Source organism: Chelmon rostratus, chromosome 10 (genome assembly GCF_017976325.1).
Source record: "Chelmon rostratus isolate fCheRos1 chromosome 10, fCheRos1.pri, whole genome shotgun sequence".
Classification (NCBI taxonomy): domain Eukaryota; kingdom Metazoa; phylum Chordata; class Actinopteri; order Chaetodontiformes; family Chaetodontidae; genus Chelmon; species Chelmon rostratus.
In genome coordinates this window covers 21,526,219-21,554,148 of record NC_055667.1, presented here as the reverse complement: position 1 = coordinate 21,554,148, position 27,930 = coordinate 21,526,219, and the positions used below count along the sequence as shown (strand labels likewise).

Sequence of the window (27,930 nt, the reverse complement as noted above, 5' to 3'; positions counted from 1 at the left end):
GAGGGAGGGGGTACAGTCTCTACTGCACAGAAAGTGCTGCACAATAAAAACATGAGATCGACCCAGAAGAGGTAATTTGCCTTTAGGGAAATGGATACTAACAGTTGAAGAGAAGACATTTGTGCTGTCTGACTTTTTTTTAGCTCGTTACTCAGCACAGTTTGATACCGGACCCTGGAAGTTCACATTTATTTTAGATAGATTAGCTAGATGCTCCCCCATTTTCCAGTCTTTAGGCTAGGCTAAGCTAAAACGGCTGCAGTGGCTTCATACTTATAGACAGATTTGAGAGTGGTGTCGCTCATCTAATCTAACTCTCAGCAAGAAAACCAGTACCTTTATGCACCCATTACCCAAAATGTCAAACTATTCCTGAAAGACTTGCTCATTTACTCAATAACGAACCGAGTGATTGCTCAGCCACACACGCCTCTCAGACAAAGTGACCACAGCCATTTATGTGTCACACATGTTTTTATTCACATCCTTGTTCCCGGTGGAAAATATTTTATGACAACATCTAACATATACAGTAACTACACACTGACTGTACAAATGGGTGAGAAAACAAAGGACGAGATATGAATATGTTGGGTTTTTTTTACGGCAGTGGTCTTCTGTTAATATAAAAAGAAGTTCTTATCAAAAAAATCGATATTCTTACCATGCATTTTAAAACACATTACAGCACCAACAAAGACAAATGGCTCTATAAACAATATTGACATAATACATTCTGATTCAACGCTTAAAGAAAGGAAGGAATGGAAATTCATCGAAGACACACTCTGCTCTAATGAATGATCAGTTCAGTTCTTGTCATGTCGCATTGTGAACATGTTAAACTGGTTTCACCTCGGATGTTATAATTAAGACTTTTTTTTATCATAATTACTGAGATGAACACGGTGAAAGTCATTTTTATTCTATAACCTACTGTTTTGTATAAGGCAGTAGCTAGTTCCTGTTAAAATACATGAAGTTCAGTAAAAACACATGTTGCCTCTTTTTTCCTCTTTAAAACACAATAGGTTTTGAATCCAGTGTGGCTGTGCAACGTCTTAAAGTTTCTTGACACATTCTCATCTGCCTGTACAATTCATCCAATCCAAGGCACATGGGAAAGTCATTCAAGAGTGTCATCACTGTGTTCAGAGGTTGCTTTAACAAGAGGACAGCGTACACATTGATCTGCCAAAAACCTAACAGACGAACATCTTCCAAGACACAGGTATGGCAGCCAGAAAAAGTTTGTGTACAGCCTGTATTTCAACTTCATCGCCTTCGTGTGCTGCTGGCCATGGCTTCATTTGTGCCCAAGTCTGGTTTGGTCCTCTTCAGTGAATGCTCATGTAGCTCCCGTCCAGGTGAAATCTGTACAGGCAGCGACACAAGAATATGTCAGGTCTACTGTCGTTCAGCTGTTTGAGAACAAACAACACATGACTGAACCTTGTGGAAAAAAAACTGAGGTATGGAAATGGAAATGCAAAAACTCCAAATTACTTTGTGAAGGCATTCAACATGATTTTGGCTCCATGGAGTAAATGGAAACTGCCTGCTTTTTAGCCACGCTAGCAGAAAGATATTAAAATCAGTCAGCCCATCGCTTTGGTCCAGACTTAAATTTTTCAATTATCGAATGGATTCCCATGAAATATGATCATTTGATTCCTCCAGCACCATAATGAGGTTGAAATCGTCTCTTTTTGGTGAAATATCCTGATAACTATTGGATAGATTGCCGTAACATTTGCACATTGACATTCTCCTCAAGATGAACTCTTGTAACTTCAGGTTTATTTGTCCAATACTTTAGTTTACCTGCAAAACTAATGACATTCCCAGCAGTCTCAGCTGTCGTTTGTGTTTAGTGCTAATTAGCAAATATTAGCATGCTATCATGCAAGCTACGATAGGAACCATGGTAAGCGGTACACTATCTAAATATCAGCACGTTAGCGATTGTCACTGTGAGCATGTCAGCATGCTGTTGTTAGCATTAGCATTTAGCTCAAAGCACTGCCCTGCCTAAATACTGTACATTCTCACAGAGGTGCAAGCCTGGCTGCAGGATTTTAGTCTTGTTACTTTCTAATCTTTGACACCTCTCAGGTACGGCCTTGTCTTGATGATGCATGATCGTCAAGATAATGAGTGAAACATTTCTGAAGAAACACAAAAGTAACGTTGTGCCTGATGAAAAATCAGGTGGATGATTTGGTTAAACAAGCAATAGAGGACTAACACACGAATGAAGATGGGATGATTGGCAACACGACACGAAGAAGCCCACTGTGGCTGGTCTCACCCTTAAGTGCTAGACTGGTTGTCTGATGGTTCGTCTGTACTAGTGGCCTCAGAGCCAACCACCTCAACTGACTCAGATTTTTTAGGCATTGTGTCAGACACTTTGTTTTCTGGAGAAGATCTGCACACATGAGCATGAATCATAAGTCAAGACAGAAAGGAGGAGAGGCAGGAAGGAAGAGAGACGGTATACGTGGTTACATTATTTTTTTTTATGAGCTAAATAGTTGCAGGTCACGCCAGCAGAATACAAGATAAAACATTACAAATGCATAGAAATACAAGGTGATGTTATATCCAGAGGCTGAGCAGCATACAAAACGAAGGCTTTTAACTGACATTTATTAACAGTAGCAGGAGAGGCACTGACACCTGTACCTGCCACTAAGCATCAGCAGGGGCGGAACATTAAAAGGCCTAATTATTGTATCCTTAAGCTAGCAGCCAGAATTTGATCTAAAACTCCACTAACAATAAACTGAAACAGCAACCTCCAATTTTCTGTGATTGACTCTCCTCTTCCTCACAGCTCAGCGTGGACATGTGGTAATGCAGATTAGTAAGCTGCATCGCTCACCTGTTGTGTGTGGGGCTGCGGTTGTATGGAGAAACTGGAGCTCCAGGGTGTGGGTACTGAGGTGTGTCGAGTGAATCGTACTCCGTCAGGCCGACTGCCAGCTGGTTGCGCCAGTTTCCTGTGCTTTCCACTGAGGACACTGCAAATAAGGCAAAGGCAAAGACGCTCAGCTAATGGTGGAGTATAACTCAGTGGTAATTGTTGTTATTAGAAACAGTCTTAAGTCCACCTGAACATTATTATGGCAAAACAAACACCCTTTACATGACATGGTTTTACAGTACTGTTACTGCCACTTCACATGGACACTTCACAAGTTTATGATGAAGACTTACAGACCTGCCCGGCTTTGTTTCTGAGACCAATATGTTAAAATTGAGTTAGACTTTATAATACTATTTTAGAAAATGATCAATACCAGATTGTGCATCTCATGCATGACAGTTACAAACAATAAAAAAAGACTTTCAACCCATTTTCTATGCTGCAATTCCAAACAATAATGACGACTTGAGTCTTTGCTGAGTTTCTAAAAAGAGAACCAAAATTTTCTATTATCAGCTACATTTATTTATATTGATTGATTTTTCATACAAAAAATGTATTTCATATAATATTTTCTTGTGCTGTACAAAATGAAGAAGGGGATATGTAACTTCCAGCTACCTGGTTTAAGAAATAGTATCATAACTTTGGAAACAGGTTAAAAATCGTTTTTAATGTGCAGAGGAGACAGTATTTCTTAAATTACATGCTAAACCTGTGCTTGTTGCACAATAGATTCAAGATTCAAGATTCAAGAGATTCAAGAGTCTGTATTGTCATTGAGCATGTCAATGAAATTTTCATTTTGAAAATGAAAATTTCATTGACATGCTCAATGACAATAAAGACTCTTGAATCTTGAATCAATACAAATGATCCAGACAATTACAAGTTAAAACAATGCCTACTTCTAATGTGTTTCAATAAATAACTGTTCTGAAACTCAGATCAGAGTTTCTTTGGTTTTCCTACATTTATAGCACAACATTGCCCTGAGGCAACACAAGCATTCCATGGTGGGGGGGGGGATTTTCATCGCTGAGACATTTTCAGAGAGCCCCGAACTTCTAAAAAATAGGATTAAATATTTTATTCATGACACAATTTTGTGTGCAGTAGAAGTTTAAAGTTTGGGGGGGTGTTAAACACGGCCTAGTATGTAGCTTTCAGGAAACAACCATTCTTTGCTCTGTGACTGTAGTGACAGACTCAGTGACTGTGTGAATGTAATAGTGAGACATTAGAGGCACAGACTGGGGCTAATTTTCTCCCCGACTTCTACTCTTGGCAGCCTGGAAAAGCTTTGAACACAGCAAAGTCACAAACAAGTCAAACTGTCCACTGAAACCCACATAAATACAACAGTCTTTGGTGGGTTAGCAGGACTTTTAGGCATGATGGAGGAATTCAGTGAAAGAGCATCAGATATGGGAGTAAGTATCTCAACAGCTGATACCTAACCGCCTACAGCAGATATACTGTGTATTATGTAAGCATATCTATCTATAATTTAAAGGGGAACAGAAACAGGTTTTATTAAATTGTATTTTCTTGTGAGATTTTCCTTCCAACAGCAATAAATGTCAAGCACACTATCTCACCTGATGAAAAGGAGGTGGTTCTGCTGGAGTGGCTGAAGGCCGCTGGCATGGTCTGATAGCCCAGGCTGAGTTGAGAGCCGCTGTCAAAGTCATATCCAGTCAGCATCCCCCTCCCTCCCTCCCTGTGGCCCCTGCTTCGGTGGTACCAGCCTTTCAGGTGCTCCGCCACCAGGGCCTTCTGCATGTTCTTGGCCAGCAGCTCGTTTCTGGGTCCCTCTCGGCTCCGCGGCGGCCTCACTGTTGCGTAGGGATTCTGGGAAATAGCGTCTGCCCGGTCGCTGCTGTAGTGCCTGAATCTGTCGTGTCCATGGTACCCGTTTATTTGGTAGGACGGGTTGACGTTGTAGTGGCCTTCTACCTCATTCTCATACACGTAGGCACCGTTAGCGTAAGGCTCCATGTCCGGGCAGGGGTAGCCGGAGACGTAGTAGGCACTGGGCGCATAGTGTGCTGAGGTCTCGCATGAATAACTACAACCAGAATGGTGCTGCACCAAGTTGGGCATGCTCCCGGTATTTCCATACACTTCCACCTTCCTGTGGAGACGATGCATGGTTGAGGTGCGGGAGTCCAGAGTACTGTAGTGGGAGTTGGCCGCCCCGCAGTAGTCCAGGCTGGACTGGCTGGTGTAGGACGAGCAATCCTCTAACACCTCTGTGCTGTTGCTGCGGTGGGCTGGTGACAAGATAAAGACGGGCTTCTCTGAGTCTGTGTCTTTTCTTAGCCGGGGCTGTGACTCCAGACTTCCGCTGCGATGCCTAAAGCAATGAGGAGACCCCTCAGACCTGGAGAATGGACACAACTTTTAAACTCGTGGAAAAAAAATCAGTAACAGGATAATATTTCTGGATTTATCAGTTAAAATAAAAGTTAGGGATCTGTGTGAGAGGTTCGGTTAAAGGTTAGGGGGTGGGAGAGAAGCAGGGATTTGGTTGAAGTCATTGTCGAGGAGAAGGAAACATATTGGGTTGACAGTGCAGGGGAGCAGAGATCACACCTGAGCTGGCTGCTGCTGTAGGCATTGCGGGTCATAACCGGGGTGGGAGGCATGCTGCGTGGATCTCTAGGAGGTCTGGGAAGGGTTTTATAGGGACTACTGTGGGTGGAGGAGACCTCTCTTGGATTCTGGTAGTAGTGGGAAGCCTCCTGACCTTCGAAAGCTAATCTAAAAGGGTGTGGTGATAGGAGAGGATCAAATAAAAAGGAAAAACAGGGGTGAGATGCGAGGAAAGGAATGAGGCTGCAAACATGACGCAGCAGATATTACGGACTCTGCCAAAACATGATCTCATTGCGTCATTCCAAGAACAGTTGAGCTTTTCAATAAAATCAAAAGTTGTGAAACAAGTTACACATTGCAGGAGACGTTATGGTACAACAAGTGTTGGGGCAGGATATCTGTTTCCCCACCTGCTGTGGTTCTTGTTATGGTGATTTTCCCTCGGAGATCCCTGTCTTTCCACATCGTATTCTGCCCCCAGCGAGCGCATCGGGCTGAGCTGAGGGGAACCCTGTACCGAACGTGACCGCGGCCTCTGACTGACGCCGTCTGAATCGTCTGAATATAACAGCAACCCACAGTAACAATACTGACACCTGTTCTTCTAGAAAGACTCATAATAATGACTATAATGGCAGGTCAATTGATTTTAAAGCACCCAAATGTGTGTCGTCTAACTCACCATCGTCCAGTGGGAGACTGGACAGAGAGCTGCAGTCTGACCGGACGAGTTCATCTGGAGAAAGAGAAAACAAGTCTGTGTTTACTGTGACTGCAGCTGAACGACCACATAGGAACACAGGTCAACCTGCGTCATACCTGCAATGATCACTGAGGCCCGCTGTGTGGGCTTCTTTCCCTTCTTGATTCGGTACTGGTTCATCTCATCCTCTATCTGCTGGAGTTTGTGCATGGCATCCAGACAGTTTCTCCTCCTCTTCTTCTTGACCGTCTTGCACAGTTCTGGCTCATTTGCAAGCTTCTTCGCCGCCTCCACAATCTTTTGCTGCAGGGCAAATCTGCTCTCCAGGTTTCTCAGAAAGGGATCCTGCACAAAAACGCAAGCAGCACGTCCAGTGCAGAGATGACAATGAGTCACAAGACTTCTGCGTCACATGGTTGAATCAGATAACAACTGTTATTGTCACCTGTTTCCCCTTATTCATCTTAAATTTGTAAATCTAATTATGTCTTTATGTCAACTTGACGTTACTGATGGCATTTTTTAATAAGCTGCAGATGCAATACTGTCACGTCCTGCAAATTAGTGGCTGAGAGCACATCCTGTAAACAACAAGGAGTCAGCTAGCAAGTATTTGTGGCGCCATAGCAATGTATGTGGGATCAACTCAAAATAAACTACAGAGCCCATGTTCATTGTCATAAAAGAACATGTCAGCCAGTGCAACAGTGTGGCTCATTGACAGAGGAATAAGCTACATCAGGCTTTGGCAACACACACTATACGTGTTAGATTTATCGGCCGTGTGCAAATAGAATGAATCCAAAACGTATCCTCTAAACTTCAGCGTACACGATACAGTAAAAGTGTAAAAAGATAAGGCGTGAATTGTTGCTGTATTTGATTAAAGTGTACCAGCTGAATACAGACCTCATTGTAAGGGAAAAGGTCATCTAGCTTGAAAGCGGTGCCAACACGCCGCCTGACGTGTGGCGGTCTTTCACCTGAAGAGAGGGGATACTCCTTTGGCAGCTTGCCAGTAAGCTCCTGAAAGCACAAAACAGCGAGGCCCCTGAACACTTAGATGAACTCAAAGCAACAGCAGAAACCATCAATCTAACCGCTGCATGGGAACACAGTGCAACAACGCAGACTCATAACGCTACATGTGTCTTGCACAACATAGTGCCAGTGTAGACGAAGTGGAATACAAAATGATTTCTCACCGCCTCTCTCAGGCAAATCTTCTTCAGTTCCTTTGTTTTCTTGGCCAAAATATCTTGGATCTCCTGCTCTTTTTTTCTCAGCTCGGAAAGCTTCTCCTTCTTCTGTTCTTCACTCATTTCAGAGTCTGCAGAACCTGTGAAAACGATGTTCTGACTGTTTTTGCCAACATAGCGTACAGTATCCTTGCATCTAACAACTACATCCATGTCATGGTACTGCCTCCATGCTTCAATATATTACACTTACTTGTAAAGTCACAAACAGCTCAGTGTTTATCCTTCAGAGCACTAACAGGATCTGAAATGATGATTTTTGTTCTAAAAACTTATTCAGAACCAACCTGTGGACACCAGGCTCCCATTGCTGGCTGTTATTAAGTTATTCTTCAGGCCAGCATCTCCCAGTCTGTTTATTTTCGCTCCTCCGTGCTCAGTGAGATCCATGGCAATTTCCTCCAAACTTCTTGCTGTTCCTAATTTAGCCTAAAACAGTTAAGACGAAAGCGTGCAACGGAGATTAGCGGACGGATTACTCAGTATTAAAAGCAATGTCGCGACCGGGAGCTCACACTTACTTTGCTTTGCTTTCTGTCCAAGTAGAACTGGTGCTGGCTGATCGCCATGACCCAAATGGTTTTGATCAAAGAATGGCTGGCATACCACGTGTGGATGAGTAGGCCCGTCTGCCCAAAAGTGCGCTTGGTTACTGCTCTCCTGTTGGAAGAAACACAGCGGAGGTTTAATCCCAATTCAAATAAAAGGTGCGGTGATATGAATGATCATGCTGAAGAGAGAGACAACTGCTAGCACAACAAAAATGGGGAAAAACAACAAATAAATTAACCTTTACCAACAGCTGGTTTAAGAATCACAAAGAAAAATCTCTTCTTCTGCTCACCTGTGTGGATCATTAACTTCTACTGCAAATTTCTTCTCCCGAAAGTACAAGTTTTCCAGCTGTTTCCACTGGTAAAGCTGGTGGTAAAATAACAATTAGACAGACAGATGTTATGCTCTGTGACTCACAATCTGAAATGCACATTTGTGCCTTCAGTCCTGATGAAGATTCATGAATCCGTGGAACAGTAACCATGACCGCCATCACATAAACTACGCAGGTGTTTAGCGAAGCCTGTTTCAACCACAGTCATTTAAAAAAGCCAGACTGTAACACGAACTGTCATTACAGTCTGGGCTGCCTGGCATGCCAAGTCTGCAATAATGCAGGTGTTAGACAGCAAAGTACGCCACAAAAGGACATTACACAAAGACTCATCTCTGCATACAAGGCTTTCCATGGCTCATCACGTCTATCCCCGTATCGCCCAGGTGCTCACTGACAACAGCCAGATATGAACAATCTATTTGGGTCAGTGACTCACTGTGTGTCTGGACACGAGCTGAATGAGAAATAGTCTCACACAGATATTACTGGATCCTTTGGGTAGTATTTTGTACCACAATGCTGCAACATGGTTAACATCAGTTACAAGTACAAAGAGGCAAACATCAGTTTTAGAATTAAAAAAACATCAATTTAAAGGTTGACTGCAGAGTTTAAATCAGTACACAAATCAGTAAAAGTTATTAAAAGAATAAAAGCTGTCTACTTGCGGTCTTACTTCCAAAGGCGACCACACAAAGAAGTGTAGTATGAAGTCTTTCCAGTGTGATAGATGTTCATAAGTCCCGTTTCTTAGTTATTAAATCCTCCCTGGCTTTGCTGTCAATACAAACACATACTTTGTTCCTTCTCCTGTCAGCTCCTGACTTGTCTCCTCAGGTATTCTCAGAACATGAATGATAACGCCCAAATCCGGCCCCTTTCCCTTTGACATCACAAGCTCACTCCCTCTTCTCCTCTCTGAAACACACCGTCGCCTGCACACAGCCGGCCGCTTGCACAATTCTGGAAACGTAGAAGGCAAATGACCAGCCTCGGACAGCTGCACAGTGCGAGTAAAGGAATATGAACTGTTTTGAACTTTCTACCTGTCCTGTGGCAGCACTGCACTGCACCCACCTGGGCATACTGGAGTCACAGTCTGCACAACATAGCTGGCAGATCACTCACATGGGTGTTTCTCCTATCAACTTATAAGCTAAAACAACAGCACCGGAACAAGAAAAGCAGGTTCAGACTGTGCAGCATGTGTTCTCAAGGACTTCTCTATCAACTCACGAGCCTTATTAAGGCAAACTGCCAGAGCTCTCTAGACTGAGATGCGGCCCCCTTTTTCTTTTTTTCTTTTTTTCAAGTCTGGCCTCGTCTGCTGCAGCTGAGGCCCAGCCTTTGTTGGAGTGAAATAGATGATGCATGAATTAGAGCTGGTGAATCACCGTGCTATGTGCAGCAGCAGCAGTGCCCTGTGCTATCATGTCCACAGTCAGATTAGTGAAGCAGCGAAACAGCAGGAGACATTTTAGACACAGATCAGCAGGAAATATTTACCTTTCGAGGTTTCAATTTATCCTGCAGGTCGTACTGGCCAATCCCCTTATAGCTGATCCCAAGCCACCACGGGATCCCTTGTTTATCCTGTGAGGCAAGAACACAGCTGATGGTTGATGGTTGACTCAATCTCAGATTCAATTTCGGACTTCCCATTAATCACAGCAGAACACCCACCTTAACTTCATAATAATGCACGCCATACGTGGGCAACGATTCCACCAACGTCAAATACCTAGAACAAAAACAACCTTTATGAAAACCACCCGCTGCCCTTTTTTTAACATGTGCATGTGGTTTACTTTGGGAACGTGAAACGAAAGAAGTGGGAATGTGATTTCTGTCCAGTGAATCAGGGTGATTCACTGGACTGCGAGAGGAGCTATTGATTTCTATCTGGTGATGAGAAAAGGAGTGCCAGAGAGAGAGGAGGGCTAATAGAGGTGAGAGGATGATTAATGAACTTTAAGCTTTATAACATTCATTGTCTAATTACTAAGAACCAGCTGCTGCAAATACACATTTTTTTCTATACTTACTGCACAATGGCCTGTCCTCGGGAGACTCCTTTCAGCTGTTTATAATATTCAATTACTCGATCCTCACTGCAATGTCACATTAAGAAGATATGTTTTTACTTTTTAAACACAGGCTATTTACATTATGAAGATGTACATTATCAATGGTATGTTATACAGTAGGTGTATGTACATCCATAAATGACACAAGGTAGTGAAAGGTAGCAGAAATGTAACTGAATACACAATAAAAAATATTCTTGCTTCTCTTTTAACCTCTAATCAGTTTGTTATAAAGCTTTTTATGTTAATTTCTTCCTTCAGTGCCAATCAATGATAAAATAAATTAGTCTTAATCTAATTTATCTGCTCATTTAATTTTTTAACTCCTTCATTTTCTTATTTTTTTGCTCTTGGCTCGGTGTGTAACATCAGCATGCTTGGCTAGTTAGCTTAACTGAAAACACTGGTAGCTAAACATACTGAGCACCAGCCTTTTCAGCTAGCTACGTAGGCTAGTCGAAGCTAACTTTCTGCATAAAACTACAGCAGTCACTGCATGTACCATTAACCATACATATATTGAACTGCATCTTGCTTTAGCACCACTGTACACACTCTTGGCATAGAAGCTCAAGCATTGTTAGCCACTAAGCTAGCACTAACAAGTTTAGCTAACACTAACATTATCTTCTTATTCAAGGAAAACAGCGGAAGTCCTTTCCACCTTTTGATACTTCATGAGTCATCCTTGACATTTGGTATACCTGTGTGATTTACTTTAGCTTCTGTCATGTTAAACAATGAAAAACTTTTAAGTAGCATTAGCTGGCTAACACACACCCTGGCCCTAGGCTACATGATACACGGACACACCTTTTAACACGTAAGCATGACGAAAATGGGAAATATTGCTCGTAAAAAAAGGGAAAAGATAAACAACTAAATGTGTGCCGAGATCCAAAAAAAGAAATTGAAGGAGTTGGAAAAATAAAATTAGCTAAGTAAGACAGTAAAGTTAAGTTTTAATTTTATCAACTGGTAATAGTTTAACCCTTCACAGGCTGTTTCTTTTTACACATTTTAACTACATTCAGTCATATTTTTTACTAGTCTGATCACATTTTCCTACATTTTGTCTCTAGTATTGCTGCATAACAAAACTTCCTAAAAACAGTGAATGTTCAGATCATGTATACCAGCACTATTTAGAGGACATTAGTATAGATTTCAAATAAGCTTTTCCCTGAAGCATACCAGTATGCAAGTGACGGGTGTTCCTTGAGTACTTTGGTGGGAAGAGTTGGTAGTTTCTTCAAGTCAGCTCTAGTGTTTTCATCACTGAAACAGAAATGGAAAATAGTTGTGATAACATAATATGCATTTATTTATTACTTAGCTCATGTCTTCAAGACTCTAAGACTCCCAAAAGTATAACAAAATCAAGATCAATCAAGTTTTACCAATAGTGAAATGTAACCTAGTGCATTTACTCAAGTACTGTCTTGTATGATTATGATATACTTGTACTTCAGTTGAGTATTTAAACATTCTGCAACTTTATACTTGTGCTGCATTACATTTGAGAAGCAGATTTGTTGACTTCAGTGTATTTAGCTAACAGCTGGGGTTACTTCAAAGATAAAAAAATTAAATAAAAAACATGCAAATGCAAAAAAACATTTTGCATTGGGAGTACTTTTACCTTGTGCCTTACATACTTTTATTTGTAACAATGTATTTTTACACTGTCATGTTACTACTTAAGGATCTGGATACTTTTCCCACCACTGTCCATGACGTTTTGTGTAAATTTTATTTTCCAAATCTAGATGCTGTTTCAAAGCCTTCTCCAGTTGTAAAGTGTTAATATACCAAGTCTAAAAAATGTGGAATAATTATATAAAAATATATTTACCGGTAGGTTTTCAGCTACCATAATAAAGAATTTACTCAAGTGAAAAGGTATTAAGTATTCTTAAACCATCTTCTTCAGCTGGCCAAGACCTGCAGTATCCCCACTGAACACTACATATCAAAGGGCAGTTCTGCTAAACATAGATAATAGATGCGCTCTGCAATGCAAAGGTGTCTCTGCTCTGCTCTCTCAGCACTATGAGATTCATTAGTTGCCTGGTGCAAGCTTCTCAGCAGTCTGTGGTAAGCCTCACATAACACTGCTATTGATTTTTGTTGTCTGCACTCTGGAGAAACAAGCGACCTATTGAATGTCTTCGCTAAAAGCTCACTATTAACTTGTCCTGCTGTTAAACACTTCTTACGCAGCTGATAATATGCACTTACCTTGTGTAGTCTCCCTTCGCTTCCTAGTCATAGAGAACACATCTTATCAGATTACATGCTTTAAAAGATTTTTAGATGCAGCAATTAATGTATGTATATGAGACTATTAAAACCACTAACCTGCAAAGCATTTGCAGCTAATTTGAAGACATTCTCACTTTCCACTTCTATAATCTCCTAGGAGACATAACAGAACAACAGGGGGAAAAAATAAATGGGATGCAGAAAATGTGGCCCATATGGAGAAAGATCTCTAGATCCAAACATAGAATCTGCCCTGCAATAACCTCTACTTATTCTCAAAATGAACCGTTGTGTGTTTGTCTATTTTCTGAGACTGTCTACTTTACATTCCAGCCAGCAGAGTGAGAAAACTGTGCCCTGCAGCCGCTGTCTGCTGAGCTGAGGTGCTACAAGGGTCCAGAGACAGTGAATCATCAGGGAGCTGCGGGGAAAAAAAGACAACTAACAGAATCATTTTTCATTGCTCCAAACCTTCAGGAGAACACTCACGTTGTAGACGGCAGATTTGGCATTCAGGAAGAATAGCTCCACCGTTATGATGTCCTTAAGCTGTGTTATGTTTTCTACATAAAACCTATGGAAGATAAAAGCAGATGCTTACACAACAATATAAGGGTTAAACTGAGATTACTTGTCATTGTGTTATTCATGCTAATTGAAAATCCTCCACTTTTCTCTGCCTTGTGTATGCTTACGATGATGAGTAAAGCCTGAACGCTACTGAAAGGCCACCAGCTGGAGACACTGACATACATCCAAGACAATCAGGATGAGTTTTATCACAGAGCTACTGACATTTTGTTGACAGCTAATAGCTGTACTCCACAAACTAGTGCTCCCTGCTGGAGGACTTGTGAGCTGCACGAGAAAATGAATTATTACCTGACCAGGAAGCTTAGGGCAATGGGCCCAGACTTCTTCGAAAAGTCATGTTCAAGAACTCTGCGATCCATCTGCAACCACTTACGTTGGCCACTGCAAAACAGACTTAAGCATCAGAAAGCTGTTCTGTACACACACGCACAAACACATCACTTTTGGGGACATTACATAGACATTCATTTTCTGGAGACTAAACTTAACCCAAACCTAAACCTTACCTTAACCTTAACCCAGATATTCACCCTTGACTTCCCATAAGGAAGGCAAGTCCCCACAATGTGAGTAATACACATCCACACACACGCACGCATGCATATGTACATGCATGGACATCTGTAAATATTCAGACCACAGAAGAAAAGTAAACTTGACAATTTACATACTTGTCATCAAAAAATGCGAGTCCAAAGAATTCCTTCTCTTTGAGGTTGAAGTGGGAGGAAACCAAGTCGAGGAGTTCGTACGACAGCAGCTTTGGCTGTGGAAGAACATTTAAATTTAGATGGAAACCAACTGTAAATCCAAATATGAGGGAGACATCCCTGGTAGAATAATTCAAACAACTGCCTCGATAAATGCGTCATGGGTACTTGAGGAAATTATTTATTCTGTTGCTTCCTTCCCTCCCTAAAAGAAGCAGACTGTAGTATTGGAGGATTTATTGTTGTGTTCAAGGACGCCTCAAAAGCGTGGATACTCAGAGACTTAGCCCAGGTCATGCTGCTGAAGGGTGGTCTTCCTACTCACTAAGTTAACCTGCTGCCCAGTCATATATCTTGGGAGATTGTGATAGAGAAGACATACCTCCCCTCCAATGCTTTTGTAATACATTCCCACTGAAAACATGCCACATTATATTACAGACATTATAGCAGATTTATTTTGGGAACTTGCAGCAAAATGAAACAAGAGTGGCACAATCTGATATAATCTTTTAAACTGACAAATTTCTTAGCAAAATAGTTGCTTCTTTAAATGTCCAGCAGACACAGATGCATGTAAGCACTTATTTGGAGTTATTTACTCTCCTTTTAGCTCTGGTTGGTCACCGAAACAGTAAAGTTGCAGCCAAAAAAAACGAAACAAGGAGCTGAAAGACACCTTAGCTGAGAGGTAATGCATAGTCCGGTGATAATCTTTGTGGGTTAATCATCACCAGCAACCCCTTTCACATCACACATAGTCATTTGATCCCTTGTTATTCTAAACATGTTGATTATAGCTGCTTTAAGCCAGGAGCATTCATACCTGAACCAGCAGCTCTAGCTTCCTGTCGTCCAGCAGCTGCACTTGGCACAGTCTGCCCTCGGTCATCTGCAAGGAAAAGAAAAGAGGAAGTTCAAGGCTCGTGACACAGATTGCACGCTGTTCATCATCACAAGGCACAATGACCTCAATGCGTGTTGTGTATTGGTAATGCTTTTACAACTGCGGCAGCACAGTGCACATGAGGCCTGAAAGGTCTTGTGACACAAATATCTAGAAGTTGCAAAATAAAGAGAGTTGAGACAAGCCTGCTTTTGAACCGTTACCATATCGACTATAAGTAGCCAAACTGAGCAAAGGCCTTGGTGGTAAATACAGGAAAGAAAAAAAAAACACTGACGTTGTTAATGACAATCAAGCCATTGTCTCAAGGATTTGTTGCCATAGCAACCACCGGAGGGATTTGAAGCTCATTTTAAACCTTTCACATTTAACTTTTATTCCAGTCTCTCGGCCGTTCAAGCATTTGTGTAAAGAAGCATCCAGTGGTGAAATGTAACTAAGTACATTTACTCAAGGACTGTACTTCAGTACAATTTTTAAGTACTTGTACTTTACCTGAGTATTTCCATTTTATACTTCTTTACTTGTACTCCACTACATTTCAGTGGAAAATATTGTACTTTTTGTTTCACTACATTTATTTGACTGCTCTAGTTAGTAAATTTGCACATTAAAGATTTTACACACAAAATACAGTAAATGATTAGTATCTAAAATATGAGTGACAGATTGAACACTATAAATATATAAAGTGGTTTAAATTACAGTCACCTTCACCAGCTACAATGTTCAAATGCTGTTCATATATGAATGGAACTGTAATAGTAATTAAACAATATATCACAAGGGGCAAATTTCTGCCTTACGAGTACATTTATTTTTGACACTTTAAGTACAAAATCCAAAAATATTTCAATAAAATATATGAAAACTGGACTTTAGTTTTTGCTTAAGTAAAAGATCTTAATACTTCTTCCAACATGGCTAATATCTTCATGATTTCAAACTTTTCGCCTTTTTCAATAAAACATTTATGCATTGAGTTCCAACCAGCAGGCAGCGAGCAGTAAACCACAACCTCATATCAGATTTTGACTAAACACAGCATCCATTAAATCAAGCTCTCTGCTTCTCGTAACCGCATGATAAGAAGGGAATCATGTTTGCGTGTGCAAAATCGCTTCGACCACAATGCCCTTCGAACGTCGCTGCTCATCACAGAATCAGGTTGACCCACTAAGAGACGCCAAAAGCACCGTAAGCTCAATAAATCAAATAGCCAGTAAAAATGACAGATTGAGGTTGACCAGTTTCACAACAAAACCTGCTCACAAACTAAAAAAAACACACACAGAGACACATCAGATTCAACTGCCTCCTCATCTGACAGAATGAGGCTGATCGCAACTTCTAACACTTGGAGTGAACGGAGCCGCTGCTGTACCTGGTAAACCTCTCCGGGGAGAGTGCAGGTGTGGATGCATCCCTGACCAGAGCTCATCCTTTAATACGAGTCTCCTCTTGGATCCAGACCATGAAACTGTTAGCTCTGACCGAACAGACGGTCAGGATTAACCAGCAGCTTGTTCCATACAGGTTGTCGGCTGAGCAGCCGGGCCTTAGCGCTGTGCGGTGACGGCTTATACGGTGCAGCCCGTTTATGAGACATCAACAGCTGACTGAATGAGGGCAGGCTGGGTCAGACTCCTGGCCACACTTTAGGGTTTACAGCCTCTTAATATGAACAATTGGGGTCAGACAACAAACACAAGTGGTTCAATAAAAGTTGGTTAAGCATGTCTGTATTGTCTGCTAATACATTTGAATTTACTGAGGCATTTTAGCTGCTCAGTGTGCTGATCTGTGGCCGAATGGGTTTGAATCTGGATATCAGGTTTCTCTTACTTCCTTTTCCTGCACTTTTTAACTGAGTGCTGTTATTTGATCATCGAGGCAGGAGAGATTCCCACTAAGGTGATTGAAACAGCTCAAACAGGTTTTACTTTGCACACTACTTCTCATCTATATGTTCTCGCATTGCACTGATAAATGATTGAAGAAATTGCCCAGCTTCCTGAATGGGCGGGGGACACCCAGACACTCCCTTAAATTACACCATCTGTATTATTTTAACGAGCACTTTGCCAATTACAACCTCTGAATAATGTGTCTTTTCTATCACCACAGCCATAAATTTTCTTTCATAATCTAAATTAAAAGTGCAAATTCAATAAATCCAATTAATTTGGAGATTGGCTGCATGTGACAATCAGCAGGAGTATTATTACATTGATTTGAGCTTGATTTAGTTATGACTGCATCATGGTGGGGGTCACTCAATTTGTCTCTGTAATAAGCATGACTCCAGGCTGGCATGTACAGTAAAGAAACCGGCCACTAGATGGCGCAGCGACTGTAAGTTTTCGAAGTTCATTTTTAAACAAGCATCCTCCACTGAGGAATTTTCATAAGCAGTTATTAGCTCAGCAGATGAGAGTCAAATGCAGCTGGGATGACTTGTACTTATGCAATATAAATGAAGTGAGTGGGAAGAGGAGCCATGATTTTTAGGAATCTACTGTGTGCCATTAATCATCTGAGAGCTATAATCACCACAAGAAGTGCTATTTATATCTGAAAGAGGAACCCACATCCCTGATTAACCCTGCAGCGTCTCTGTTTCTACATCTTCATTTTACATTTAACAAGTGGGCACAGACTTGTGTCTGGGTCCAGACCTCTGAATCTGCAGACTATCCAATGAGTGCTGCAAAGGACTAATGATTAGCCAATCAGAACCGTGGGCGGGACTAACGCCATCATCCTAAGTGTCATTCCATTTGTCTGACAAACTCAAGTGAACTTGTTGAGATCGACCCTTGGAGGGCTGAGGGAGCGAGTCAACACTAATGGTCACTCCAGAGGTATATCACCCACAATGGTAAAGTTGCAGTAATGTACGTAAAACTGCTTACCGCCATAGACGGATATAACTGATTTCTGCTATTATTTACTTAGACACACTGTGTCTAAGCACTGCACTGTTCAGCTTGTGTGATTTCTTTTCTAACCTGGCGGCTAGCTGGCACTCAAACCCTGCCATTATTTTGCATAACTTTAAGACTTAATACAATTGTACAAAAATACAAAAATACTTAATACAAAAGTGAGTGATATAAAAATTCATCTCCGTACAGCCGAATGAATGGGGAAATTAGCTATATACAGCAAAGCCGCTCGTTGTATCTGGCTGCAAACGTTTTTTTCTGCTGATAAAGTTGGCTATTTCAATATGGGGGTCTATGGAAATTGGAGCCAGCCTCAAGTGGCCATTTGAGGAACTGCAATTTTTCGCACTTCAGCTTCGGGTCCTTTTTTTCAGACCTGGAGGTTGCTGCTTGTTTTGCATTCACATAAGACCAAAAAAATATATATATGATATAAAATAATTAAAAATTTCACTTGTCATTTCTAGAGGTAGTCTTATTCATCACAGCGCACAGACGGCGCTGCTTAGTCAACCAAACACAATCTATTCAACCTCAATAAAAAGCCGGCCTTGGACCCTGTGGGGTTAAGACAAGCATTGAACCTTCATGTAAAAAAGACACGGAGGGAAGAGATGAAAGAACTGTCTGTCTTTGTGTTTGTCTCTCCGGAGACTGGACAGGCTGGTTGAGTACCGCGCCGCAGGGTGCGGGTTTGGTCTCGAGCCTGAGGTTGGCATATAGACAGCTTGTTATCGCGTGCTACAGTGAAATATCCCAGTGGAGACTTGGAGGTGGTGCAGATGTGGCCTCCTTCACAAAGAAACAAAGAATAACCATGCTGATTGCACTAAGACCGGGAGCTGTAGAGATACTGTAAACCACAAAGCATGAAAAATTAACACTGTTAATTTTCATTTTCTAATCTTAACTGTAAAAAATATCACACTAAGCTTCTAAGCTGTACAATATGATACTGTGACAGAAGTATTTCTCTGCCTCCTGGGTAAACTAGCTGTCAGTGTTTAATACGTCACACTGGTTAAATGTCATGTCCAGACTGCAGCCCGTCTTATCTCAGTTTCCCGTTTTCATGCATTATTGATGAAGGCTGGTATCGCATGCAAGTCAGTGTCTTCTCTCTGTGCTTACATGTTCTTTTGAAGACTGCAATTAGACAAAGCTGGAAATTGTAGCGTGCACATTCCCATTATTCCCACATTATTTTAGTTCACATGTGTGAGAAAAAACCTGTGCAAATGAATCAAACAAAATAATAAACTTAACAATAATTATCTAGCGGCTGGATTCGCACCATAAAGACAGGAGGTAAAATCTTCAAGTGGCTGCAAACAGACTCCTTAACAAGATGTAACATCCAGTGCGCTGGTGGTTAAGGGAAACACGCTAAGTTCTGTGTTTTCAGTACGTGAGATTCTACAGTTCCTCTGTTGTGTTTTAACAATGTTGATTGAGCAAATGTTTTTTAGCTGAAGCTGAAGTAACTGACCCCACCTGAACCCGGCTAACGACACAGAGACCTGCACGATTAATGCTGACTTCACTCCACAGATTCAAATATGGTATTTTTTTTATTGCGAAATAAGTGATATTATAATTTGTTTTTGGTCTCATACGGCAAGACAGTCTTAGCTCTCCTAAATGAATTAGTAATTAGTCGCCTATCTGTGTTGGCGGTGTAAAAATAATAAATTAAACACCAAAGGCAAAACCAGTCTGAGTCCACAGCAAGAAGCCGTGGTCACAGAGGCTGTGGGCTGCGGGATACAGTGCAGGATTATCTCAAACCTTATCTGATATCTCATCATGACTCATGCTGTCAGCGGTCAAAAGCTATCTGTCTAGCATCATTTCCCAAACAGAACCAGTCTGGCTGCTTGTGATATCCGGGAAAATGCATGAACACAATGAGGCTCAGGATATTAAGGAAAAATTAGGACCTGGGAGAAATATTAATTTTGTTTTTGTAACACAGGACCTCTGTGATACAACAAGGGCAGGCTGCATCACAGAGGAGTGATTCATGTGAATGATGTCATCATGCAGTACAAGTTCCCACTTCCACCCTGAAAAGGACGCGAACAGAGGCAGGACACTGTGATGTATGTCCTCATGGCTTGCAAGTGCAAGTAGCTCCATGGACCACAGTGTTTTATTAGCGGCCATAGTGACAGTAGTGGTCAAATTTGTTTCTGTTAGTCTTTGTAGGGTTGTAATGCTAGCCGTTAGCAGTGCAAAAGCAAAATAAGTATGCAAATGAGCCTTAGTGATATCTTCATATTAGTTGAAATGAAAGTTTCCAGGTGTTTTCTCCAGTGATTTCCATTTTCATGTATGCTGTAAGGCTAAAATATGACTCACAACACTGCTCAGTAGTTGTGAAATGCAAACCTGTAATAGGAACTGCGGAGAAATTCCGTTTTGATTAATTTAACTTCTAATTAAATTCATAATTTGACCCAGATCAAGCATATTTTTTTAATAAACAAGAAAAAGACGCTTTAGCCATGCTAGTGGGTCTGTGAGGCTTTATTTAGACACAGCAGTACTTCGAGCTAAATGCTAACATCAGAATGCTAACATGCTCACTGTGAAAATGCTAACACACTCGTTTAGCAGGTATAATGTTTGCCATGTTCACCGCCTTAATTTAGCTTGTTAGCTAGTTAGCTGTAAATACAAATTGCAGGTGAGGCTGATGAGAAAGTCACATGTGTTTGGTCGCACATTTTGATTGGAGGATGGTGTGACGATGGATTGGCCCTGGAGGGGAGGGTTTGTCCAAAGCAACTGACATTGAGTGCATTCTAGATGAATGCAGCTAGATATCCTCAAAGGAGGCCGTGGAAGTTATTACAAGCAAAGATGTTTTGTGCATGTATTATTCTGTGTGCAAAGCTGCCACTTTGGTGTAAGGCTGCTGCTGAAAAGCTCATTAAGTTGCTAGTGAAATGGTACAGGTCAGAGAGTCAGTGACATGATTGTGAATCATGACTGAATATTTCTACTCTATTTAATGGCAGTCTGGACAGTATTTGTCCATTCCTGGATCCAAGATACAGAACAGTTCAGTCCATAACGACAGATTGATCCTGAGGTAAATTTGAAAAACTCTCCACCTTTATTGATCAGGCTTCCTACAGATGAAGCTACTCAGGTTACAGATATTTTAAAAGCCTCAACCTCTAAATGCAGCATCTCTGTGCTGAATTGAAATACCTTAAAAGCACACACACACACTTAGGACTTGGTTCCAAACACACAGACTAGTCTGCCAGCACTGAGCGCTTACAATTATTGAGAGCTTTGCCACCAGTTGCCCTCATTCGCCGGGTTTCACAGCTGTCCCCACTGGCATCCCTGATAACAAAAACTGCAGAGTTTCATTACAGAAAACTGCAGTGACTTTCTGCAGAGCTCAGGGACGAGGCACTGAGGCACGAACGTGAATGGGTGGAGAAAATGGAACATGACCAAATTACACGATCTGGATCAAGAGCCAGAGTGCCTGCAGCCCAGTGAAAATCATCATAACGGAGCAAAATTGACAGATATGTAATTAAGTTCTATGGATTGATTTTACCTGAAGTGAAAGCATGTGTCAAGGATCAGCTGAAACTGGGTTCATTAGTCTATAAGACTCGATTTTTTAGGACAGCAGCATGTGAGAAAGACGAAGTTCTAACCCCAAGTTACCTGCAAACCTGTTTCGCTTCAGTGATGCTGCTCAGCTCTCACCTTATTATATACATCAGATTTATTCCCCCTGTGGTAAGTGTATGAATACAAGATTACTTGGCTGTCCAAAAATAAATCCCTCTCCCTCTCTGTCTTTAACACATTTCTCAGCAAGTCTCTGGAGGCTTTGATTCCTAAATGGAAGGCTGCCAACAGAGTGCTGATACATTTCTCAGCAGCATCAAACAGAGAGGTGAGCATCTCGAACTGACAAGGGAGGATGCTCGTGAAAACACATATTCAGATGTGTGCGCTGAGTTTTGACTGAGCCTGCTTTGAAGGAGTTAACCGCCTTTCGGGACCCCTCTGCCCTTTAAAGGAGTCAGAGAAGCCCCAACAAAGTCGACCGGTGTGATAAATGACACAGGACATCCTCTCCAACAAAGAGCGGCAAAGTTTCACGCTGGACACGTGTGTCACACGGACGCAACCGTCACAACAGCAATTCCTGTTTACACGCTTTAAATACACTCGGACATTCAACTGGAAGATAACATCAGCAGGTCACTGTCAACCATTGCAGGGCTCATCCTTGTTTTTAACAGTGGAGGACAAATAGAGACCAGAACCTGACAGAAGAAGAAAAAAAGGAGGATACCTCGGCCTACCTGCACCACATGAAAAACTAAATGCACGAACGCCTTTATAAAACTAAAAATGCTTAGCCTGGGTTAACATTTGTCACCATAATCACAAATCACATACACTTCTAACAAGAAAATGCTAATTATGCACAAAAAAACACAAGAATATCCCATAATAAAGTAATGGACAGGCATGATTCACAGTGCTGCAAAAGGGTAAAATGATGATTCATCCAGCATTCTTATATTCACCAAGTCACACTACCTAAATCAGTGTATTATACAGCCTGCATCTTCATACCAGGTTCAATCAGTCCAGTCATATGGCTCACAAACTACTTTTCCAACTTAAACACACACCTAATACCACCACCTCACATCCTCTAATCAGCTGTATTGTCCACACTCTGCTGTAATGAGACGAGCCCATCTCAGGGCCGGTTTCCACTGTGCAGGGAGAACAATGAATGTGCTACATGCGGGGCTGATGTACTGTACATGGGTGGGTTCCACCTCAGACCCCCATGGCTGCACAGATGTGTCAAATAAAACCACACCGCTCCTTGTTTTACTGGAGAGACGGGCCAGCCGCTGCGGTGAGCCAAACCCATGCTGTTGTAATTTCCATTGATGCTCTCTCTCTCTCTCTCTCTCCCCGGATCACATGCGCCCATGACTCGGTCTACTTTTGTCTCCTCACGGGTCTCTGAGGCGGCTTGGATCCGCTCCATCGCGACGTACATCGCCCTACCTTTGCGCTCCTTGTATCCCGCTCAGCCGCTGATGAGGTGAAGCCGCTCCCGCATGTCGATCGGCCCCGTTCAGCTTTCTCTCCGGCCGGTTTTGCCGGGGAGAGGAGCCGCCGTGCAGCCGCTGTCCATGTTCATCCTCCGGTACTACAGTAGCGCACACACTCGCCTCGTATTGAGCCACACTCACCACGCCTTCACCCGCCGGCTATTATGTGAGCATCCCCTCCCTTCCTCCCCCCCTCCCTCCCTCCCTGCCTCTCATCCAGCAGCTGCCGGCCGGCCTGGTTCACACTGAATCCCCATAATAATGAAGCGCGATAGCCTGAAGCCTGTGTGTGCTGCATCCCCTTAAACTGCTTTGGAGATTATGCTGAATTTTACATAATAGAATGTATGCACATTATTTTACATGACCATTTCCATTTGTCTCATGAGTGAAGTGTTTGTTCCAGTGAGCTCATCACACTAAGTGGATTTCTTTCTTGTTCTCTCCAAAATTCCTTCCAGGAGTCATTTAAGGCCACATTATGTTTATTGTCCTCCATATTTAATTGTATCATGCAGCACAAGTTAATTGCTTATTTGGATGTCAATTAGTTGCTACCATGACGACGACTACTCTCCCTGGGGTTCATATTAAAAAATACACTGTAAAATGAGCAAATGTTTGCAGCTGTACTAGAAAATAATGCATTTACAATGTCCCCATTACGCCCAACACAATAAAAAGAAACATAGATATGATAACAAATATATATACAGAAGAAAATGTGATGGCAAGAAAATAACAGTAGCTCAGGTAACGCTCTAGATGACAGCCTGTTAGTAAGTTAGTGTATCAATAAAAGACCTAATTAAGATGGGAGTAGAAATAGATCATATAATATACATATTAATTCCTGTGTTTCCTCACTTGCACCAATCGGTATGCTGTAAGTGCTTCCTTGGTACCTTGTATGGACAAAACACTTATCTTGTAAGTCGAGGAAGTTCAACGTTCTTTTTTTTACTTGTTTATGTTGTAAATCTGCTTTTAAAAATCCCCCATTTTATTTTTATTTTTTAAATATAAAGTACTACAGACCATATGACTGTTTGCGCAACTGTGTTTTTCACTGCCTCTTGTTTAGGTAGCCTAATCTGACCTCTCCTCACCTGCTTTGTTTAAAAACTTGATACTTCCAGAAAAGTACTTCCTTAGTGTGTGTATCTTCACTATTTTGACACAGTTCTTTGATATATCTGTAATGGCATTGCTGTCAGTTAGTCAATATAACGAAAGTGGATTCCCAGCAATCCAGTCGACAGGTTTTTCTGTATGTTTTAGGACGCTTGGATGCACTGCATGTGCACAAAGGTTTTCTTTTTCTTCTCAAGTTCATTGACCTACAGCAGTAAACAGGATCCAAGTGATGAACAACGTGAGCGGCCGAGGAGGCAACTATGAGACAACTGATGAATCACAGGAAATGGTCACCATCAACAGTTCAGACATCTTTGGTTTTATATGACCATCAACACCAGCTGCAAGAAATGACTGTTCACTGACGAATGAAATCATTTTATGTTTGCTCTAGACTTTGGGGGTTCGCTTTCAGCATATTTAATGACCAACGCCACATTTAAAGGGCTTTACAGCTTAACCTGCAGCTGACCTACATTGAAATATGGGTCAAAGTCAACATCGAAAAGAGAGATTAAACAGAAGAACCACAGAAGAAAGTTTACATGTTGTTCAATAGCAAAAGCAGATTTTTAAATGTCCCTGTTGGCTTCATGTCATGCAGAAGATATACTCAGATACCAGTTTGGTGGCTGTTATCATGCTGCTGAGCCAACCATTACGTTTATGTCACTTTACACATCAGTTAACATCTTTGACATGCGCAAGTCAAAGGACACAATACTGCTGAACCAGATTATTGGTGTGTGTTTCACATGTGATATTCATGCAGGAGTGACGTTGTCTCTAAAATATTCATTACTGTCTTCACTCAGCTAGTGGTTTTCCAAATAAACAGCCACAACATTTAGTTCTGCCACAGAGACAAATATTGAGATATCACGGAAACACTGACAATCTGCAATTAGGACAACTGATAAATGAAGGAAGTGCATTACTCCTGCTGTACATCCTCACAGCCTACAGTAAATCCCGTCGCCTGTCAGCAGAGCCAGGCTCCCCACCCCCTTGCTCTTGGATTTCTGACATCAGACGTGAATAAGTATCTCATTAAGATCCCCCAAAACCATCTGTCCAGTGAGTCTCCTCCTTACAGGAAGATGCTCTCATAAACAAAAGAGTAGGATTCCCTCATTAGCCTCGTTACCCTCATACGAATTTAATTCCATCATCAAGGGCAAGCATTCAGTGCTTTTTTTTTTTTTTAAATAACTGGCCTGTAAAAGCATCACCAGATCCAGTAATGTAAACATTTATTGTTCATTTTACAATAAAGGTTTTAAGTCAGCAAGACTGCATGTAAATTTAACACTGTAGGTTGCAAGCTTGTGTGCAACTAAGAGATCCACAGTTGTTATGGATGAAAATGTACACACACACAGAATGTGCGTCTCCAAGTCATCGTCAGCCTTCATCATTTTGCACAATATTTACTTCATAACTACTGCATGCAAGATGTGCACATGTTTTCTTTGTGCATAATTGGCTGTGCGTGCAATTACCTTTCAGTTTTCATTTAAGCACGGTCAGACATTGCTTGGCAGATGCTTTATGCTAATGCACACTCAAACAACTAATTACTTTAAAAACACAAACAGGAAATAACTTTATCTGTGATGCCAAACAGAAGTGCTTTGAATGTGACTGATGCAAATGTGTGTGCACACATCCTAATAAAAGTTTTGAGCAACAAATGGAGAAATACATTAATGTGCATGTATGTTATCAGAAAGTTGTGGAAACTTGGGTAAGTTTTTGTAAGCAAACACAGTGTGACACATGGAATGAAAAATGTTTAAAGATAGGACCTGAAACTGCAATGATACCCACCAGAATTGCTTAAATTTGGAGATGTTTCATATGAGATTTGTAAGAAGCATAGAGGAATTTCTGGTTTAATGTTCCCTTAACAATACACAAAAGCCTCATTGTTTTAGCTCACTCAGATTCATTTAAATGTGCATTATAAATCAAGGGACACTGAACTCACAGGCCACATGGTATCTCTCTATCCCCAAGAAAACCACATTTAAGACGCGAGTGAAACACCACAGCATTCCCTTCAAGGCCAGTTTGTTTTCTCTTACGACAATGAGTTTATTTATCTGCTTCTCGACCGTTTTCCAGTTTACTTTGCAGGACAAAGTGATCAGTGGATGAAAGCCACGTGAAACTTCACTAACGTAATGGAAGACCCGGACACCTCTGGCTCATATTTCAGGATCTTGTTTTGACTCACTGATGATTGGCTGACGGCCCAGTGGAAGAGCTGTGTGGACGGTAAAGAGGACTGTCTGTTCACACCCGGAGCAGAAACACGTTTCTACCGTTGCTGGCCCACATTTCAGCTCATTTCATGCTCTGTGTTTTTAGACTGCAGCCTTCGCACTGGCTGTAACTGCTCATTAAATGTGCATGACACTGTGTAAACAATGATGTATTTGCCTTTGTAATGTGTTATCTCATGGCCCGTGGCCAGTGTGTCGCTGGATGTTTGCTGTCAGTTTCCACCGCTGCATTTGTGTGCTACAGTCTTCGTGTTGTAATGGCTCCTGAAAGTTGACGGGTCTATGCACACGAGGGGCTTGATCAGTTATCAGATTTATAACCTGTTGAATTTTTGGGGTCAGGGGGTCCCCTGCTCAGAAATATGTCTATCGGGCAGGTTTTTTGGCTCAGACAGGGTGATCGTACGTCAGTCCAGCACTAACACTGGGTTAAAATTAATAAATGTTTTGCGTTAACTTAACCACATGGGTAGAAAACCAATGGGCCACTAATCAAACCCAAGACAGTGGGTTGTTTATGGGTTGACTACAGTCCACAATATGAGTATATTTCACCCAGTATTAAATACAACAAGCAAGTTTTACCTTGATGACATTCAAAATTGTAACAGGACCCAACATTAGACCAATAGCCTAAAATAGAAAATGACACAAGACAAAAACAAAGCATTGTTGGGTCTGAGAGGTGACCTGATGATTTTCTGTGTGCATCCAACTCTGTGTCTCCTGGTTTTATTTGGTTTCACAAAACAAGGTGTTGAAATCAGGATGATTTTCTTGTAGGTTTCAAGCAAATCGTGCTTCAAAGACAGAACAAATTTGGACTCATGTATCAAATATTTCTATACTACACCCACTGGAGGAATTACAAAGGGCATTGTTGTCGACAAACTCTGGGGGCCTCACTCAGCGGGAGGTCCTGAGTAATCAGTGCCACTATTCACCCGACAACAACGCCCAGAATAACATGTGTTGTCTGGTCCATTGTGCGTCCGGCTCTGTCCCCTTTGACTGGACGTGAGACCCTGCAGGTCCTGCATCACGTCTCCTTTTCTGACTGTAACTGAGTTTTCTTTCCACGTGTCTCTGAGCTCTTGCCACAAAGAAAAGCTTCTTCTGCAAAGCCTAAAGAAAAATTCTGTTTCTGTTTCCCGTTCTACTTATGTCTGTCTGCAATTATCATCCTGTCATTTCAAGCTTTATTCTTAGCTTTTAAGTCAGTGCTTTCCAGCAGAAGCACATTTGCATGATGTTTGCATTGGTTAAATGCAGACTTAAACCAGTTCAGCAGGATGAGGCGAATGCAAATATTGAACTTGAATTTCCATTCTGTAATAGAAAGTGCCTCCCGTGGGGCCCTCAGCGCCTGCTTTCCTGGCTTCATACTGCCCCCAAGTGGTGCACGGGAGCACACCGAGGAGACCAAACTCGGTGAACAGGGAGCAGAACGTGGGGCTGAGTAGGAGACGAGCAGCAACGTCAACTGT

The 27,930-nt window shown here is 41.7% G+C and overlaps 1 protein-coding gene across 2 annotated transcripts; it reads right to left on the bottom strand.

Moving 5' to 3' along the window:
* Nucleotides 1-465: 465 nt before the first annotated feature.
* Nucleotides 466-23,100, bottom strand: frmd4bb (FERM domain containing 4Bb). 2 transcript variants are annotated; one of them, XM_041945437.1, is made up of 23 exons: nt 22,972-23,100; nt 14,870-14,935; nt 14,005-14,099; nt 13,622-13,714; nt 13,229-13,313; nt 12,836-12,892; nt 12,716-12,738; nt 11,669-11,752; nt 10,433-10,498; nt 10,071-10,128; nt 9,894-9,980; nt 8,340-8,416; nt 8,017-8,155; nt 7,783-7,924; nt 7,442-7,575; nt 7,146-7,262; nt 6,353-6,581; nt 6,216-6,269; nt 5,944-6,091; nt 5,531-5,698; nt 4,534-5,318; nt 2,888-3,026; nt 466-1,374 (listed from the first exon to the last, which is right to left on the bottom strand). In XM_041945437.1, exons 2-23 carry the CDS (start codon nt 14,933-14,935, stop codon nt 1,338-1,340), a joined length of 2,883 nt encoding a protein of 960 aa, XP_041801371.1. In that variant the 5' UTR covers nt 22,972-23,100; the 3' UTR covers nt 466-1,337. The 2 variants fall into 2 exon arrangements, with proteins under 2 accessions (XP_041801371.1, XP_041801373.1); XM_041945439.1 differs by lacking the exon at nt 466-1,374 and adding an exon at nt 1,388-2,431.
* Between the last annotated feature and the right edge of the window lie 4,830 nt (nt 23,101-27,930).

Excerpts from the sequence above, each read along its gene's own strand:
- frmd4bb (XM_041945439.1), bottom strand. The coding sequence starts at position 14,935 with ATGACCGAGGGCAGACTGTGCCAAGTGCAGCTGCTGGACGACAGGAAG. Across the intron at positions 13,715-14,004 it reads CTCGCATTTTTTGATGACAA|TGGCCAACGTAAGTGGTTGC; the intron begins GTATGTAAATTG and ends TCTGTTTTGCAG. Across the intron at positions 12,893-13,228 it reads CCAAATCTGCCGTCTACAAC|GAGATTATAGAAGTGGAAAG; the intron begins GTGAGTGTTCTC and ends TATGTCTCCTAG.